This window comes from Pteropus alecto, unplaced genomic scaffold, assembly GCF_000325575.1.
Source record: "Pteropus alecto unplaced genomic scaffold, ASM32557v1 scaffold479, whole genome shotgun sequence".
Lineage (NCBI taxonomy): Eukaryota > Metazoa > Chordata > Mammalia > Chiroptera > Pteropodidae > Pteropus > Pteropus alecto.
In genome coordinates, this window is record NW_006492031.1 from 2,999,566 (window position 1) to 3,019,477 (window position 19,912).

The following is a 19,912-nucleotide window of genomic DNA, read 5'->3' on the forward strand; positions in this document are numbered from 1 at the left end:
GAGAACTTAGTTTTAATCGTCTTCCTGTACAAATGGCTTTTTGGAATCATTGTCATAGTTTGCATAGAACATTACTAAGTAAAATTTACACTCTATTTAAATGAAGATTGTCATTCTTCTTTACTCTTTTGCAGAGAGTTGGCTCTTGCTTCAGGTACCTACTTCTGCAGTTTCTGGAAGTCTATACATATCCCCTACAGTTCTTTTGAGTTCCCAGTCTCCTCTGAAGAATCCTCATCCTCACAGACTACGAAGTAGTGTAGTCTGTGCTGAGTGACTCCTTTTTAAGGATTCAAATTGTATTCCATCTTTCCCTTCTACCTGAAAACTCCCATGAGCATACACACACAATGAAAAGGACAGGGATTGCACTTTATGGGATATCTTAACTTTTGCTTCCCTGACAATCATTCTGTTTCTTCTTGTCATTAAGGATAATTTAAAAATTGGTATTTAAAAAGAGCTCAGGACTTTTCCTTGCCTATTCCTCAGGACTTCTCCAAGGAATCAAATTATTTCACTTTCAAGGAGATGTGCTCAGGTTCAAGGACATTATATTCTGCCAAAATAAAGGTTAGGGAACACATGGGTAGGGTACCCATTTTTGATACTTTTTTCTTCTCCCACAAACTAGATAAATGTCAGCTAGCCAACATCACTAGAAATATGAGGTAGAAAAAAATGTTAAGTGTATTTCTCTCAGGGAGAATTACTGTGGCTGGAAGAAATAGTCAGCTGAGGGAAGATGCCAGTGGTTACTATTAAACAAACTAAAAAATATCAATGTGAAAGAGCACCAAATTATTAATCTGTACAGCCTATCAACATTCACTATTTCTCAGTCCATCTTTACTTTTACAAAACCATCAAGGTGCCAAATTAACCCTCACCTGGTTGCCGCCCTTCCTGGGAGCCTGGTGAAGCAAAATGACTTTTCGGAGGACAGATCTCATTTTCCTCATGCAAAGGAGTGATCTAGAGGCTGCTGTCCTGACCTGAGAGGACTGAAGCAATCAGTCTTGGCCAACTTTGCAGTCATCAGTAGGGCAATCTTCTATTTACTATTTCCATCACTTCAGAGAGGCTCTGGTTCTAGTACTTTTCTGTTAATCCAATAAATGAAATTCTCTAGGGCTCATCTGAGTTTACTAGATTCTGGTCTAGTTTGAAGCCTTAATCTAGATAATAAAAATGTATTTTTCCTTTCTTTCCACTTATTTGTCTTGGGACTTTGGGATGGAGAAGAGGCTGAATATTCCTTGGTTATTACAAAATGAATGGCCACGTATTATGTCATTTTAACTTTGTAACTTTATTAGCACATTATTCCATCATTCCAGCTACCCAGCAATTCTCTAAGTTAGACTTCATAGCTTTCTCCCAATATCTTCAAAATCCTGCCTTTTTCTTCCTCAAACTTCTCTATTTATATGGTATTTAAGAACATCAAAATTCAATGCTTCACAAAATTCTACAGGGAACTCCTTATAAATGGCAAGAACATTCTGTGCTTCTGCATCTTCCTTACTGCTTCTTGCTCATTCCAGTTTATCTTGTACTAGCCCTGCTACTGCAAACAGGGACAGTTTGTGTTCAGATTTAGGAGATATCATGTCCCTTCTCGAACTCCGGAAAATACAGTAGCTTACAAGGGACCAGAGATTTAGTATCAGCATAGGGATTAACAATAAAAGAACTACTTGATGTTCCAAGAAACTGGACCAGTCTCTCAAACTTTCCCTTATATAGAATTCTCTTGATAGATTTTCACTTACTGCAATAATGCAGTGAAATTAGTGAATTAAGTCAGTTTGTTCTGTACCTCCAGAATTTTATCAACTTCCAGAAACGGTAAGAGCTAGGAGAAATTATCTTTTGAGGCTGCGATATTTCACCCAGGACAAATTGTATAAACTTTTGATCTACAGTTCAGAAATGTTTGCATATTAGGACAGTCTCTTCTGCAAACTCCAGGCTCAGGTCTTACCTGTGTGTACATTTCTACCTGTGGCTTTGCTAACCATGCCAAGCCTGACTGCATGGAAAACTACTCTGTACTCCCTGGTCTCTTTTTGAGTATGAATGCTCAACAGAATCAATAACCTGACATCCTAGAAGTGAATACTCAACAGAATCAATAACCCGACATCCTAGAAGTGAATAAGTTAACTGTAAACTTTCAGAAACCAGGGAACTTGGCTGCCCCATGTTACTTTTATTTCATATGTATATATTTCCAAAGAACAATGGTTGACTGGTATTAAAACCAGTCAATGAGACTATCATTGCTGATCAAAATGAAAATTTCCTTGTTGAGCTGTTAAGGTTGAGGCCTTGTTATCCTGCCCATACTCCTCTGGTGTACACAGTGAACCGAAAATCGGAGCAGAAGAAACCATAGAAGACAGTGCCCCTTCTCATGCTTTAATCCCACACCCTGTGCTCCATATATGGAGGACAGTCTCCCCAGTCCTGCCACTCCCACAATCAGACTACGTGAGGTTCATAATCATTCAGCCTCGTCTCCATGGAACCTTTATCAGACAACAGAAATCCTTGGGCCATATCTATTTAGTTCTTAATTACATGAAAATAAAATCACATAAGAAAAAGCAAACAATGAAAATACATGAAAGCCATTTACTCCTGGTAAATTCTTCAGGGTCCCAGGTGCTGGGGTTCATAATTTTCCCTGATATCAGAGAACCAGGGATCATGGGAGTGGGGTGTCAGAATAGTCTTGATAGCCTTGGCCAGCAGTAACAGCTCTTTAATTTTTCCATAATTTGATCTCAGATCTTCTCCAGTTTTCTTCATGTTATGTGACCCAATGAATTATGATTCTGTGATTATCATAGTGTCTTTATAAGCTGACACTGTTCCAAAATTCCCTCAAACCCGAGAAGAGGGTGGGGTAGGTGGGTTTGTATGTATGTGCAAATGTAAATTATTTCATTATGATTTAATTATGCTTTACTAAATTCCTTGGCACCCAAATGCTACACCCCACTTGCAGTAGAAAAAGTGCTAGGGACAAAACCAAGAGACTGGTAGAATAGTAGGAAGGCTAACGGCATGAGTATTCTAACAAGGGAAAAAAACCCACCAGGAAAGAGGCTTCTGACTAGGTCCTCCTTTCTAGCAGTGCCAGGCACCTGGTATCACTTTGACAATGGGGAAGAGAAGTATACTGACAAGGTCCATGTGAAGCAGCCTTGAGGTTTTCACTCATCAAACACTTCTCCCATCTCTCCCCAGTGTCAAGGAAAGTGCATGGGGAGAAAGTTGAATCAGTGAGATGTGTACAGTTATCCTGTGAATGTGTGGCAAAGCCATCAGAATGCAAATCTCTGGCCTCGAGTTCGGGGCTATGTGCTTTAAGATTTGAGCCCAGTAAAGACAGAGTCCTACAGGCTGGTCCCTTACCAAACTTAAGGGGTTGTCCTGGGTCACTTTAAACTTGAGGCTGTTGAGCAGTCTTTAGGATATCGAACAGCTCATTTTGGGGAAAATATAATAACCACAACCCCTGAAGTATTCTAATTCTCCTACTTCGTACCCATGAAGTAGAGGCAGGAACACTCCAATCAAGAAGCCTCAATTCAGGTTGTACTTTGGGTAAAGTAGCTAGTTCTTCAAGGAGTAAAAGGTTGAGAGGTTATGCTCAGGGGTTTTACTTAATTGCAGGAGAGGTTATGTAGTAGATCTGGGCAGGTCATGTAGACTCCCTGGAAAAGGTCTCCCCAGGCTGATGAGAGGGCTTCTCCTAGCCCATCTCTGGGTCAGGGCTGAATATAGATCTCCTCACATGGGACCTAGCTAGGAGGTCTTTTCTGCATGGGTCCTCTGATGCCTAATTAAGTGATAGCCTCTGCTGAAGCTTTTTCCACAGGTAGGGCACGTAAATGGTTTTTCGCCAGTGTGTGTTCTTTGATGCCTGACGAGGTGGTCCCTCCGACTGAAGCTTTTCCCACATTCATTGCATCGGCAGGGCCTCACTGATGCATGTCCTCTCAGGTGCTTGGCAAATGCAGCACTATGGTTGAAGCACCGCCCACACTCACTACAGAGATAAAGCTCCTCAGCTGCATGTGTCTTCCGGTGTGCCAGGTACCGTCTGTGGTCACTGAAGTCCTCTCCACACTCTCCACACAAGTAGGGTTTGCCTCCCAGGTGGATTCTTTGGTGCGTTGTTAGTACAGATTTCTGGCTGAAGCTTTTGCCACAAATAGTACAGAAGAAGGGTTTTTCTCCTGTATGTGTCCTCTGATGCCTAACAAGGTCTGAAGTCCAACGGAAGTGTTTTCCACAATCATCACATCTATAGGGTTTCTCAACAGGTGGAGTTCTTTCAGCCTGGACTAGAGGGGAAGTCTCATTCAAATTCTTCCGGTTTAGGGGACATTTATAAGGAGTGCCCATTTTGTGAACCTTCTGGTGCCTGGCAAGATGCGAGCTCCGTGTGTAACTTTTCCCACACTCCAAACATTTATAGGGTTTCTCCCCTGTGTGAGTTCTCAGGTGTCTAACAAGGTGTGAGTTACACGTGAAACTTTTTGCACATACAGGACAGTCATGATGTCTCCCTAACAGAGGGTGGATAGGTGTGGTTTCTCGAAGATTCGTTAAACTATTAACTTGAGAAATATTTGTACCAAATCTTCTTTCATTAGGTCTACCTGGATCATCTTCAAAGACTATTTCCCAATCTGGAGTCTGGTGGATTTCAAGATCTCCTAAAACAGACCTGTGTAGATCTTCTAAATTCAGATCTTCTTGCTCAAGAAACTCTTCATCTTCACTCCGATCTCCTGAAGAGAGGGTGAGAGGAGAAAAGGGGAAATTATAGCAATAATGATTCCTTCTACACAATGGGAGGATTTTTAAACAGAGTTCTGGAAGGGCCAGACTATACAGAGAGAAGCCTATATTTAATAACTATAGTAGTTAGGAAAGAAGAAAATAATCAGTCAACTGAATGCCTGTCATGTGCTAGGCACTTTCTTGTATGTTATCTCAAGCTGTCAATAAGCCTTAATTTGGAAAAATATTATTATCCTCATTTCGCAAATGTAGAGATTGAATATCTAAAGTTTAAGTGAACTGTTCAGGAAATGGAATAATCACAATTCCAAAAGTCTCGGTTTATCTTTCACCATTTTGCATTATATATACCTCAAACGAATGACAGGAAGGGTGAAGAGGAGGAAAAGGATAGAAGAATTTGGCATTCAGAGGGAGAATCAGACTAGAGAACAGCCAGCTCAAGGGATGAAGATTCCTTCTGTCATTCCTCACCTGTGTAGGTAAAACTCAGGATTTCTGGCTCTTGAGGCTCTTGAAGCTCTAGGATATCCGGGACCAAAGGCTCTTCTCTAACTTGGGAGATCTCATCTAGTCTAGGGATTGGAAATGCTGCTCAAGAGAGGGAAAACAGGATATTATGATTGCTTCAACAATTCCCAGTGTTAAGAGCAGGTTTTTCCTGTATGACAAGACTGTAGAATAGCCAGTTCAGTCGATCAAATCTTTCGTCTCTTTAGCTTCAACACCTCCAACCAAGAACTGCATACCCCTTGACTTTCACCTACAACTCAATAATTACACAACTGTAAATGCTACCCTCTTTTCCCATATTCGAGTAAGGAGATTAACTTTTATTGCTTGTTTCAAAACTCATATGCTTATTTCAAATATACTAAACTTGATTTTCTTATTAGAAGTTTGCAACCACTTTCTACGTATTTTCTCTTCCCTTTAACTACAAAGGGTCTCATCCTCCACTGCTCATCTTTCAATGTCATTGGTGGGGGTGGCATAAGAGAAGTGTAGTACATACAGTCTAAGGTCTAAGATGCCATAATTTCCAACAGGAAAAAGATCTCTGCGATCACAACATTCTAGAAAAACTTGAAATTACTTACATAAGGAGACCACAATCCCACAGTCTTCTTCCAAAACATATTCTCCATAGAACTCTTTCTGTGTTGGATCCAGATCACTCCACTGGTCCTGGGAGAAGCATACAGCCACGTCCTTGAAAGTTACCAAACCCTGAAACATCACCAGGATTCAATTAAAAAGTGATGCCTTACAGAGTCTCATATTTTGTTCTTGGAATGAAGGTTCTTGGCACAGACAGAATCCATGTAGGAGACAAAAAGAACTAAAATGGGACAGTCGGCTCCCTTTCAGGAAATGTTTTACCTCTGTCATTGTGTCCTGACTTTCTACTTTTGCACTGGCCCTACTCCTGCTCCCTCCAGTCCCACTGCTTTCTCTCAGAACCAACCTATGTTCTTCCAGATGTTGTTGTTTAAATACAAGAAAAGTCTGAGAGGTCATTATTCAACTCCTTATTTGATGCTTTAATGCTATTTACATTTCTATAAAAAGTCAACTTTTCTAAGCTTTCCCTAAGTGACCTTCTCTAATCACTCTTATCACTTACAAAATCTACAGAGCATAAACAGGACTTTTTTTTCTTCAGTTGGACTACAATCTAAAAACATGGATGAATTCTATCCTTTTTTCTTCCAGCCACATAGTTTAGTTTCTGGGCTCTGACCATGGTGAATCTCCACAAATGTTGTGACCGGACTGAATATAGTCCCTGGAAGAGTATACCAGGCAACTTCAGAAATCATTTCTGCAGCCGTCATCCTTACAAATGACTATCAAGTTTATTCCTAAAACCCAAAAACAATCTCTCATTCAACAACTTCAAAGTTATATTTGAGCGTTATAAAATAATCCCATTCTGTTAGTCACTCTGGTCAGTGGCAAATAAAGAGGCTTTGGAGCCTGTAGATCCAACTGACTATTATAACTGATCTCAACAGATTCAATTCTGCCCTGTAAAGACACGTGCAGAATTGAGAACTTAAACTGCAAAAGGAGAGTAGAAATTTGAGTTCTGTCTTACCCACTGAATATATGGCTAACACCTCATTGTTCTTCAAATTCTCTGTGGAATAAAGGGAAATGAAGGCACACCTGTGACAGAGCAGTAAGAAGGGCAACCATCTCTGAGTTCCCAGTGTTCCTCTCCTCAGGAATGTCTGGGTCCTGGGGTACTGGAACCTCTACGAAGAAAAAAAGGCAGAGGTCAGCAATCTGCAGTGCACCCCTGTAACTGGCAAATAGCTGATCAACCCCAGCATCTTTGGTGGGAAGGTGGGAATCAAGAAAGTGGCCCAACAGTAGCTCAAGTCATCCCGACACTACCATCTATAACACTATCAGATGCCAAGAGAATAACCAAGAATATTGCTCTCCAAGCTTACCCATTTATAGGGGACTCTAGCTAGTACTGTCTCCTCAGTACCCTGGAATCTGAGTTATTCCCATTACAATCTACCCAGTCTCCTTGGTACAGGAGAAATATCTCCCTCCCCGCACTCTGCTACAATGCCCCCTTTCTGCTGAGGCTTCCCACCGCTCTCCTGCAGGGGCTGGAACTCCAATTCATGGTACAGGCTCTGCTCCTCTGGTGCCCCCAGATTTGGGTTCTGTGTGGTCTCCTCATGGGACTCCTCGGGGGTCAAGGTCTGCGCAGGATCCTGCAGCTCCCTAGGTGACTCAGGTTCTGCTCCTGGATGCAATGTCTCCTCTGACAGGACTTCCTGGCCATGAACATGGACAGTCACCTGGGAATAATTCCAACTTCCAGTCACCATGGAGTCAGGAGGAAAGTCTTGTTTGTCATCAGGGCTTATTTTAGGAGAAGCTGCCAACAGAAAAACTCCCAGAGGGACCCAGATGAAGAGGGAAAATTTCCATTCCACTGGGGCATGCAAAGAGTTGTTGAAGGTTATCCTCACCAGGATAAGGCAGGGGACATTCAGATACGGCACTGCTTTCTTACTTCCCTCAACCCTGTCCCTATCACCCAGGGCTCAGAGGTCCTATGCTTCCTATCTCCACCTATCCCACCGGCAGCAATCCTTGTTTGCTTCTCTGTCTTGTTGTCCTGAGCAGGCAATCTGTGACTGAGGGTTTATGAGAACCTTTGAGGAAGTGACAAAATTCTTCTCCCTAAGACCTGGAGTTTCAACATCCAAAGAAGGGAAAACCAAAGCCATGTGATCCTGGGGTGACCGAGGCTCCTAAGATAGTCCCTAAGCAGGTGCTTCAAAAACCAGGAAGTCACAGTCACACACACAGACACACACAAACACCTCTGCCCCTTGGGGCTCATGGATCCAGGTACAACACAAGGGCAGAGCCAATTAAATTTAAAGGGTTAATTTATGGGTCCCTGAAGCCCTACCCCCAAATCCATCCTTCCAGCAAATAGTCCCCCTCCACATCACACAGATCAGGACTCCCCCTCCTCACCCACCGCCTTGGTCTCCTGGGTTGTTTCTGCAAACCCTCCACCAGTGTCACTGCCTCCTCGCCACTTTCTGGCCGTTGGCCCCGCACCCAGCTCTGCAGTTCTCCAGGGAGGACAGTAAGGAACTGTTCCAGTACAAGCAGCTCTAGGATCTGCTCCTTTGTCCGCCTCTCTGGCCTCAGCCACTGATGACAAAGTTCTCGGAGTCGAATGAGAGCTTCTCGAGGGCTTGCTGCTTCCTGGTAGCGAAAGCGTCGGAAGTTCTGGTGCGAAGTCTCAAGCACGGGATCATCCTTCTGTAAGACAGATTCTGGCCTACAAGTGAAATCATCCTCCAATTTCACCATTAGAATCCCCTCTTCTTCCCAAAGATCTTGGTCCTCTGGTTCCAAGGCTGCAGCCATTTTCTGGCTCTGGGGTGGTCTCACACCATCTAGAGCTCACACTGTCATCACACCCCAGTCTCAGCCTGGGCACCTCGAGTTTCTCCCAAGAGACCTGGGGTAGAGAAGCAGAGACAAACAACAGTGTAAGCATGATATTATACACAGAAATAGCAGGTCTGAGTTCAATCATAACCTTGGTCATGTAACACTTCCTCAGACTATTAAAGTCCTTGTCCCCTAATCCCCATATGTTACAAATAGATCTAGTTGGAATAAAATAACCTACGCCTGAAGGTGTGTTCCCCACCTCTTTTCCTAGGCAAGGTTCACACTCCATTAAAAAATATGGCACTGCTTTTTTCTAATTTCTACTTCATGAAACCTGTGAACCTGTAAAGACACTCAAAATCATTGGCTAAAAATGTGTGGTAATGACCATGGTGTTTTACACAAACACTCACACACACACACTTTTACATATTTACTATGATGTATATTCTCAGAAAAGACACATCAACATGGCTGAAATAGACAGGGAAGGCTTTATTGAGGTTCATTCTGAACTGAATCATACCCAATATTAATTTCTTCTGTTAAATGGGGACTCTCAGGTTTGAGCGGAGGATTGTATAAGTTAACAGTGAGGAAAGCCACTTACATAGTGGCTGACATACAGGCACCCCAAAAAGCAACTTTCCTTTTGTTAAGACAAACTTATTTGAAAGATCTACAGATCCTCAAACCCAAATGTTCAAAACTGAATTTATTATCCTTACTCCCAAATCTCTTCTTTCCAGAATACTGTCTTGGCTAGATCATCACTTATTCAGCAAACACCTAACTTTGTAATCCTTGGATTCAAATTTGATTCTTCCCCATTGCTCATTAAAAAATTTCTACTTCTTACGCCTCTAAATCTATTTCCTCCTCTTTTTTTACATAGACTGCTTTAGTTTGGGCCCTCACCTCTTGCACGGGCCACAGCCATAACTTTGTAATTGGGATCCCAGTAGTATTCGACTGTGAGCCAAGTGCAGCAGAACTATCTGTGGAGCTTTTGCAAAACGTATCATTCCTTTGGATATTCTGATTCATTCAATCTAGGCAACTAACTTTAGAAATGCCATGTGTGGTTCTGATGTTCTTCCTTGAGAAACATTTAGGGTGTATAAGGTTACCAGTGGAGTCAGGCTGCTAGGGTTTGAATCCTTGTTCTATTGTTCACTAGATAGGAGACCATGGGCAAGTTCTTATTCTCCTTATGCCTGTTCCCCCGTTTATAGAATAGAGGTAATAATGGTAGCTAATAGGTTACTATGCGGATTAAATGCATTACTATTTGTGAAGTGTACCCCAATGTCAATTTTTTGCTTTTAAATTATAGTTCTAACTGCATTACTCAACACTTAAAAAAATAACTTCTAACTCTAAGACCAGTTCCAAAATCCTTGGTATGGCACATGAAGCTCTTCACAATCAGCCCTCAAGCTATTTTTCAAGTCTTGAATTCTACCTTTTTCTGTGTCACCTGGCTATAAATGCATTGCTGATCTCCCTACGATAGGGTCTCTTCAGGCCTCCATGCCTGTATGAAGGCTGTTTCTTCTGCATAGCATACTCTACTCCACCTCAATGTGGCATGATGTGTTTCTAGTTTTCTTGACAGGTCCTGTCTTCTTCATTCCCATGACTTATCAGTTCTCATCTGGTTGAAACCGCCTCTAAATATAAGTTAACTACCTCCAGATTTGTTACCTTTTAAGTCACAGTCATAGTATCAAGAGTGCTCTTGGTAAATCTGGTCATGTCACTTCCCTATTTAAGACCCTCAATCACTCTCTGTCCTGTAAATGTGATATAAACTTCTAAGTATCATATATTAGATCGACCTTCTTTCCAACCTTTCAAAGACACACACACACACACACACCGTGTGCATGTGAAGCACACAAAAGCCCTACATCCTTTGGCTTCTGAACATGCTGTTCCTTCTGACTCTTCAACCTTCATTAGGTTAGACTTTACTTATCTTTCAACATATAGCTCAGACTTCACATGTTCTGAGGTAATGTCTTTGATCCCATTCTCCCTATCCTCTGACATGGTTAGAAATCACTTTGCTTCCACAGCAACCTGGGTACATCTCTATCACAATGTGTCACATCAAATACCTATTTATCTTTCCTGTGAAGCTCCTTGAAATTACGGACTAAGCTTTTTAATCCTCAAATACCTATAATAAAGTACATAATAAATGCATTTAAATGAATGAACCTCCACTTCGAAGTTTTCTTCCTACTTTAACAGGAAAAATCAGTCTTTTTCTCCTCTGCTTCTACTCTTATTTACCAAATCTTGTTAACTGTCTTCTAAATGTCTTTCGAATTCATCTATCTCATCTCCACTGCCAGCTGAGCCATTACGACCCACTAAAACACCCTATATAAAATCCTTTTTAAAAAACGACAGCGTTGGCTCCTATACTACACTGGCACATAACAGGCACTTAAATGTTGAATGAACAACTTGGTTCAAGTTTCACCACCGGTCTTCCTGGTCCAGCTCCCTCCAGGCCAGGTTGCAGTCTCCACATGCAACCTGAAGAATTCTTCATTTTTTAATCTTTTTGTGCAATAGAACTGCCTCAAATCCACCTTCAAGGTTAGCAATCCACTTGTAACAGCTGAGTCTCTAGATTCTCATGCATTAATTTTCATACTTATTGAATCTGCTATCTCTACCTTATGGTGGTTTGTAATATTTTAAATTTTATGCCCATCTCCACTGAGATTGTTTTTACTTTGGGAGTCCTGAGAGCCCTAGGTTATAAAAGAGAGACCTTTGAATTTCACTTGCTTCTACCTAAGGACTAATGGTTTCAATGATCTTGGATCAGTTTTTCTCAACTCCCAAATTATCTGATAGTGCTTTATTTGGGCCTATGCCTGTGATTTTTGTTCTACCCAAAGCTATGTAGGCCTACTTCCTTGCCCCTTTGCTTGATCACTAGACAGATTTTTATGGAGGAGGCTGCTCTTCAAGGCCTCAGGCTGTTAGATGGTTCAATTCTACATACCTCCCCCAACTCCATCAATCTCCTTATTGGAGCACAGATATTAGAACCCTAAACCCTTTAACCAACTTTTGGGTTGAAATCTCCTTGGGCTGTGGTAAAGTCAGCTTTTACTTACTTCTCTAGTTTTTATTTCTGGAATCTATATATTTACTTTTAGATTTTTTTTTTTTTTTTTTGATGGGGTAGGTGGGTGCAGGAATTTAATAATAGACAGGAACTCCTTCCCCGCTCCTCCCCCTCCCCGCCCCCACACACATGCATTAGCTTCACCTGCAATATTGCAGGAAGGTCTGAGTGGTGAACTTTCTAACATACAAAATCAGCCACTGGCTTCGCACTGTCTATAGGATAAAATTTAAACTTCTTACAATTTGATTCTCAAGGCCCTTCAAGACTTGGCTCCTGCCTACCTCTTTTCTCCCATGATTGTCACTTACACTGAAAATCACTGTTCAAAAGTACTGTTCTGTGTCTTTTTTTTTTTTGCCCTCACTGGGCTTTCAAGATGCTGTCCACTCTGCCTGAAATATCCTTTTCTACCCGCTTTATCCCTACTCATCCTTCAGGGCTCAGTTTTCCCAGGGTGCCTTCCCTGAGCCTCCCAGATTTTTTCCACAGGAACTTGCACCTCCCTATATCATAGCACACATGTATATCTACTGGTCTGTGTGGTGAAAATGGTTCATCTTGCTATTTAGCTCATCAGACTGTAAAACAGGAAGCAGGTGGTAATGTGGAAAGAGCACTGGATTAGGTATCCAAAGATGTACATTCCAGCCCTAGATCCTCAAGAAACTGGAGCTACTCTAAGGGTTTCATAACATACAAAAGAGCTCTTGTAAAGGGTAGAGCTTTCTGCAGATAACTGTTCTCAGATTGGCTGAGATCTGTGAGCGTTTATGACATGTACTGTGCAAATATCAGATATCAATACTACAGACAGAAAATGGTATTTTTTAAATCTACAATTAATGGGATATGCAACACTGAAAGTCTGCCCTGCAATTTGTTGCCCTCGCTATTCTAATATCTTTCTATTCAATGTCTGTCCTTGGAAGGGTTCCACGGTGACAAATATAGAGAGAATGTGAAGCCAGGCCAGGAAGAGTAAAAGACTTGGTTCCAGAAGGCTCTAAAACATGTCTGTAGAGATGTTTCACAAGCCTAGGTCCTGGATGTATGGGACGGGAATGGGGAGAAGATGTGGAAAAGGAAAAGACCTTTCTCCAATCTTTGGTCCAGCTGTCTCTGCCCCTTATCTGAATGTGTCACAGGCTTGTGAAGACAATAACACAATTCTGACCAGAACAGAAAACTGCAGGCAATGAAAGGATATCTGGTTCTCTGTCTTAAAATGTCTTACTATGATGCCTCACTATTTGGGGTGATCTTTCCAGACCCTAAATGAAAAGATTTGTAGTCCCATATTATCTGAGAGATGGTGATCTATTTACTAGTAAATAATTTTCAGAAGTCAACTGTGATCGGAGGTTTAAACAATCTTATTTAGCGGATACCCATACCTTTCCAGTCTCCATTACATCTTTTACCCTAATGCAGACCCGTAACCTGGGCATCTGAATGTGACTCCTCGCTGGGCCACTCCAACAGACCTCTCTCATTGCTCTAGAACAGAAATCAGCTAATAAAAATTAATAACCCTTTTCCAACGCTTATTGGTTCTTTAAAACTACAGATTATTCCAGTATAATCCTTCCACTGAAAAGATTCGTTATATTAATTGTCCTATATACAAACGTTTATCCATGCTTTCCACATACAGGTTAAGGGCTTTGGAGCCTTGGGTCTGGATCCCTCTCCTAACTTATTAGCCATGTGACACTCCCTAAGTCTCAGTCTTCGAAATGTGGCTCATACTACCTACCTTGCATGGCTGTTCTAAGGAGTAAATGAGGTAACATATAAAATAACTCAGCATAGAACCTGGCATAGGGCAGATAGATCTCAATATACTCTGTTCTCTTTTTTTTCAAGTTGCTTTAAACTCTTTTGGGGAAAAAGGCAAGATTTAAATTTGAACAAGCAAACAGTCCTTTATTTCATCATAATTACAAAAATTAAAATGTACAGGAAAAATGTTTCTGCTGTATCAAAAGGAAAGTGTTAAATCAGAAGAGTCCTTGTTTGAAGGCACTTATAAGGTAGGATTAAATATCCTTGGAACACAGATGGGTTGGAACTTTAAAGATAGGCTCTCATGCCGGAGACCATATTAGCAATACTTCTACTTACCAATATCATAGTCCCCCGCCCCTTTCCTGTAATGGGGAGGAGGCAATTTGAGGAAAGCACATGTCGTATACCCAAGAAGTCCTTTGAAAACAACCCAGAAGGCAAAAAATAAAAATAAAAGGGAATGCATTCACTGACTTTTGATCACATCATGATCAGTATGCTTCAAACCATGTTTAAAAACTATTTAAAATATTTTTACCACTTAATTTTTTTCCTTTCATTAGATTCAACATAAAATATTTGAGTTGCACAAGAAGTGGCTCAAAGCTCTTAACAATAGGTTTCAAAGAAAAAGAGTAAGGTATAGAGAAGGGGAAGACAGAAAGAAGTAAAAAAGCCAAGTAAGTAGTGGTGGTACAGGGAAGTCAGTGGAAGCTACACATAAATATCTTCTGCCCTGAAACTTTGTAGACTTAATGGCTAGGATCAAAAGTAAAGCGTGTATAAAAAAATGTCAAGAGTAAATGTAAACATGAAACGCATAAAATAAAGCTTTAAAATCAAAATAATTCTTTTTATTTTTAATTAACATGTTTTCTATAGGTTATGTACCACAGGCTCAGAAGGTTGAAGAGTTGATAGTTTTGCCTTTGGAGGTAGATGATCTGTGTTCTACCTCCTAAAAATGTGTGGGCTTGGACAAGTCACATTGATTCATCGTGAAAATAGGGATGATTCTCTATCTAAAGGCAGAGAGCTGGATCATCTTTTGAGAAACCATCCCGCTTTCTGATAGTGATAAAGGAGGGTTTTTGAGAGGAACAAAGATATATGGTTCTTTATTGAGTACTCAGGCCACAATGTATTAGCCTAGGATGGTGAAAGTAATTTATTCCTGAGTTGAGAAGCCCTACAGGCTAAATACAGATATGAAGAGTCCAGAATTAAATATGTGGTCATCATGATCATACTGGTTAATCTCCAACATGAAAGTTAGGCTTTTTAACCTTAAATAAGGGTTATTACTCAGAGGTGTTTAATGACTTAAATGAAACAGACCAATATGCCCCAGTTTTAAAACAGAACATTACAAACTAATCTGAAGCAGGAAAAAGGCAGTCATCAAACCTGACCCCCCTGAGGATGGCAGCAGTTTTCATTTGGCAGCCAGCGTTAAGTTAGCTGTATCCAATGAATTACTACAATGAATGTGGTCAATGCCAATTACACAGAGGTACCATTATTTAATGAAAAATAACAGGATAACATATATTATAAACATAACCTGACCTGAGGTATAAATATGAATAACTTAAAATATTCAATTCAAAAGTCATTTACCAAGTTTTCAGTTTTGTAATTAATATGCTAGTCGAGATAATCTCCGTTCTTTATCTATATGACTTCCTTTTGGTTTTGCTCAGGGCTCCCTTGCATCTCCATTCTTTATCTATATGACTTCCTTTTGGTTTTGCTTAGGGCTCCCTTGCATATGATGAGCTGTTAAAGGATGGGACCAATGCCTGCAGGACCAGAGGAATATGAGAGTATCAGGTTTCCACTGCAGGCTAAATCATGGTCCAACATAAAGTAATCCCAGGATACCATTCTTGTTGTGAGGAATGTTTAGTATCTTTATCTTCCACTGTAAGTCCTGCCCCTAAGGGCAAGGACCTCCTTAATCATTTTTATATTTCCAACGCCTAACATTTTGTCAAACACTTGGTACAGAAAAGGTGCTCAATAAAAATGTGTTGCATTTAATTAAGCTGTTTCTCTTCCCCTAACTTGGATAAAGATATAATGAAATTCAGAATCAGTGGATGTCGGGACCTCTGGGTAATAAACCACTCACAGGGACAGTTATAGGCATTTGGCGTTATCATTTATTCCAATCTCCTAGGGAAATCAGATGGCACAATCATTCACTACTGCTTTACCATGTGGCACAGGATTAGTGAAGAAAAACTTCTTCAAGGGGGCAGATGGGCAGGGGATGGAGTTCATTCCAAATATATGAACATCAGTTTTGCGTCCCACACAACTGAAGGTGCTAGGCAGAGAAAGATGAAAAAAGCACAGGCTCTGACCTTAAAGATTTTAACATATAGTTAAGAAACAGCAGTAACTTTACATACCAGGGATTCACAGCAAAAACCTAAAATATGTGTATAAGCTGTATGACCAAAATGGAGGCTCCTATCAAGAAAAATAAGAAAAATCAAGAGAAAAACTCATCACTGTTTCACCTTCAATATGATAAGCAGCATTTGGAGTTTTTTTTAAAGTATATGTTCTTCATTCTACAAATGAAAGAAAGACCTAAGTGGTTAAATCTTAAATACAAGATCCTATTACTACTTCCCAGCACAGAAGTACTCACACACAAGTTTTCTGATACCCAAACCACTGCAATGTTTATGTGAACAAGTCTGGCCAAAGGCAGTGATTCTCAGTTTAAGAAACCCACCCAGACCAGCAGCACCAGCACCTAAGAACATGTTAGAAATGCAAATCCTCAAGCTCCAGCCCAAACCTATTATCAGAAACTCCAGGGGTGGCACCAGCAATGAGTTTAACAAGCCCTTCGGGTGTTTAAGATGCATAGTAAATTTGAGAACCAGTATCTAAGGCAAAGTAAGTAAATCTGGAGTTCAAGCAGAAAGGATCTAACTTTTCTAGTGCTGGCCAAATGTAAAGGAAGGTTTAAAAAAGAAAAAAGAGTCCAGAATTGTTATATGTTTTATGCCTGTGCCAAATTAACTGGGGAAAAAATGTTGTAAACCTGTAACTGATCTCATCTCTATAGTTTGTAATGTACAAGAGTCTCTTACATCGTAGTAAACTTTGCTGTGTCCTTGAAATAACTGTCTACTGCAATACAGTATACAGAATAAGTGCAAAAGGGTGTATAACTGGAGGAGAAAAGGGGAAAGATTATGAATCCCAGGTGTTTGGTTGTAGGAGGAAATATTCCCATCCTCCCTCCAAACCTGCCCACCTTCATATAATAGACGGTACGACCTGAAAGTTACTCAAAATACATGGCCACAAACTCCTCTAACTGCTCAGCTGTCACATACTTTCCAACAAGAGGCCTCCCATGGCTACCACACCACCTTTCTGAAGTGGCTTTCTGGATCAAGGCCCAAGGGGCAGCTTGGAAGAGAAGTTGGGAGGAGGGATAAGGGACTCCACTAGCATTCCTTGTGCCTTCTGAGTATCACCTGCAAAGTCTGGACAGAGAAAAAGCAACAGCTCTAAGGCTGTCTCCAAGTGAGAGCCTCGATGTGGCACTGCTCCCCAGATCCAAGGTGGTGGAAGAACTAGGCCAAAGAGTCTACTTTTGGGAAGGTCAGTACAGAGACGAAGGCAGAAAGGGTTATCAAAGCTCCTAGGAGACAATAACATCTAATGCCTAGAAAAATAAAAACTGGGCTGACACTTTTCTGAGGGAACAGAGCATGTCCATAGCACAAACTAACAACTTTTAGTCAAACCAAACAAAGAGGAGGAGCCCTTATACTCCTGCTGAGGGTTAACTCCTGCTGTTAAGGGTTCAGAGGAGGGTGGTTGCAAGTGGAGACAGAAGCCACTGGCTCGAGGGAAGGGTCGCAGGTCAGTCACACAGGCAGCTGAAAAGCCACAGAACAGATTGTCTGCAAGGCTTAGTATGATCACGGGTGAGATCACGGGTGAGTACTTCTGCGTGTGTTTGACCAGGGGTTAGCTGTGAGAAGAGATGGGGCTGGTCTGGGCAGGGAGTCTGCAAGGAAAATTCCTGAGCAATTTGAGAGGTGGGGAGAGAAAACGCTGCGAGAAATAAAGGGGCCTAGATCACCCCTCCTTTGGTTCCAGAGGGGCAGTTGGCACGGAAGCAAGGGGAGGTACGACCGAACTGCGTTTCTGCAGGCCTCAGGAGGGGGCGGTGGTTGGAAAGAAAGGCGCCTGGAGTGCCATCCGCGTCCTCAGAGGTTCTAGCTCCGGCCACCAGGTGACACGAGGGCCGCAACGCCTCGGGCCCCTCACTACACTGCCGCGGCCCTTTCCCCAGCACAGTGTGATTTCCCCAGGCTCCGGAGGGGGGGGCGGGGTTTTCAACCCCTCCCCCTCTTCCCCGCCCTACGCTGCCCAGCTCAGTCCGATCCGGCCCGGCCCAGCCCAGCCCGCCAGCACTCACGGCTCCGACAGCTCCGGCAGCTCCTCCCCTGCCCCGGCTTCTCCCCCACCCACTCCCGGCCGAAGTAGCGCCGCCGGATCCGAGCAGCGCGGGGCCTGGCGGGTCGGAACACGTGGGGCCTTTGCACTCGGAACCGGAAGCTACTTTCGCCCCACCTCCTCGCTGCCCTGGAGCCTTTCTAGGCTCTGGGAGGTTTGGTCCTCTCTGTGCCCAGCGCGAGTTGAGGCACCCGGCACCCCAGGAGCTAAAAAAAGTCTCAGAGCTGACCGCTTCCGTCCGCACGCCTGCCCCTCTCTGCTTTCTTTTTGTTTTTCTGTTTTTAATTTTTTGTTTGTTTGTTTTGATTTTTTATCTATACCTCTACTTGTTTCTCTTGTTGTTTTTTTTTTTCCTTTTGCATTGTCCACGAAGCGTAGTAGAAAAGAACAATTTTGGGTTTGAGTACAGGCCCTTGCGTTTGCCATCAATTGCAGGACATGGGACAAATATGCCACCTTCTAAAACGGGCATAGTTGTTTTGAAGACTAAATGATAGCTGCATGTAAGCTGATTGGAACATGGTAGAGGTTTAGTAAGAGAATAGTTAATGATAGCATTGTTCTCTGTCTTCTTTTGAGCATTACTTTTTTACTTTGAGACTATCTTCCCTGATCTCATTTGCTCATTTTTGTCTAGGTCAGTGACATTTCTTCCTGTACTTGCCATTTCTATTTTTACTCTTTCGCTGTCACTTCAAACTCCCTAAATCACCACTCTATAGGTGCCAAATAAGGGACTTCTCTTCCCCTTATGTCTTACACATTTCATTTTCATGGGCTCTGTTGTGTTTGAACCCAAGGTATTCATTACTTTTAGTGGAGGGAGAGAAATAATACAGTTTTTGAAAGCCTACTGTGTGCTAGAAGTTTGCTCTATATATTTCATTCAGTATTTTAAAATATTAAGTTCATAAATAATACATATTATGTTCTTCTAATCGTTTAAAACATTACAGGTGAAACTAATGACCTTTTACAAATTCTTGCTTCCTCATCTCTCTTACCAAAAGTTTATTCTTTGAGTCTAGTGTGTTTGCCTTCCACACCTTCTTCTATTCTTTTACATACAGTAGAGATATATAGTCATAGAAAATATATCTTTTGTGTGTGCGTGTGTGTATGCATGTATTTGTGTTCATATTGCATTCCTCAATTTGCTATTTTCTTCTAGCAGTGGGTCATGGAGATCTGTCCACAGTACATACAGATCTCCCTTATTCCTTCTACTTTCGGCATAGTATTCCATAGTCTGAATAGCTACTTACCTATTGATAATATATAAGTTGTTTACAATTGTTGCTATTACAAACAGTACTATAATAAACATCCTCTTTGTGCATATATGCAAATGTAACTCTGGAACAGATACTGAGAAAAAGTATTACTGTGTCATAGGCTGTACACATTAATTGGTACTGCCAAATTATCTTCCCAGTGATTGCACCAGTATATACGCATAGCTGTGTGTGAGAATATTTTCCCCCCATATCTTTGCCATTATTTTCTTGCTAAACTTGTAAATTTTGTCCAATTTGAGGGGTAAAAAGTGATATCTCATTGTTTTACTTTACTTTCCCATGATTAATAGTGAGACTGAACATCTTTGTATGTTTATTAGTAAGTTTTAGTTTTTCTATGAGTTTGCCTTTTTTCCGTTGGATTTATTTGGTCTTTTTCTTAGTCGTGTTTAGATGTTCT

General features: G+C 41.4%; 1 protein-coding gene across 4 annotated transcripts; it reads right to left on the minus strand.

The window, feature by feature from the left end:
* Window positions 1-1,293: 1,293 nt before the first annotated feature.
* ZNF202 (zinc finger protein 202) lies at window positions 1,294-18,310 on the minus strand. Of its 4 annotated transcripts, XR_003044039.1 has the most exons (8): window positions 15,338-18,162; window positions 8,341-8,836; window positions 7,439-7,649; window positions 6,997-7,085; window positions 5,925-6,054; window positions 5,299-5,415; window positions 2,143-4,811; window positions 1,294-2,103 (listed from the first exon to the last, which is right to left on the minus strand). XR_003044039.1 is itself a non-coding variant. In XM_006925261.3 (7 exons), the coding sequence occupies exons 2-7, from the start codon at window positions 8,740-8,742 to the stop codon at window positions 3,820-3,822; spliced, it is 1,941 nt and encodes a 646-aa protein (XP_006925323.2). In that variant the 5' UTR covers window positions 8,743-8,836; window positions 18,177-18,310; the 3' UTR covers window positions 1,294-3,819. The 4 variants fall into 4 exon arrangements, 3 of the variants coding, with proteins under 3 accessions (XP_006925323.2, XP_024897642.1, XP_024897643.1); XM_006925261.3 differs by lacking the exon at window positions 15,338-18,162 and adding an exon at window positions 18,177-18,310 and having other exon boundaries at window positions 1,294-4,811; XM_025041874.1 differs by having other exon boundaries at window positions 1,294-4,811.
* Window positions 18,311-19,912: the final 1,602 nt, after the last annotated feature.

Excerpts from the sequence above, each read along its gene's own strand:
- ZNF202 (XM_006925261.3), bottom strand. The coding sequence starts at position 8,742 with ATGGCTGCAGCCTTGGAACCAGAGGACCAAGATCTTTGGGAAGAAGAG. Across the intron at positions 7,650-8,340 it reads CCAGGAGACCAAGGCGGTGG|GTGACTGTCCATGTTCATGG; the intron begins GTGAGGAGGGGG and ends AATTATTCCCAG. Across the intron at positions 4,812-5,298 it reads CCTGAGTTTTACCTACACAG|GAGATCGGAGTGAAGATGAA; the intron begins GTGAGGAATGAC and ends CCCTCTCTTCAG.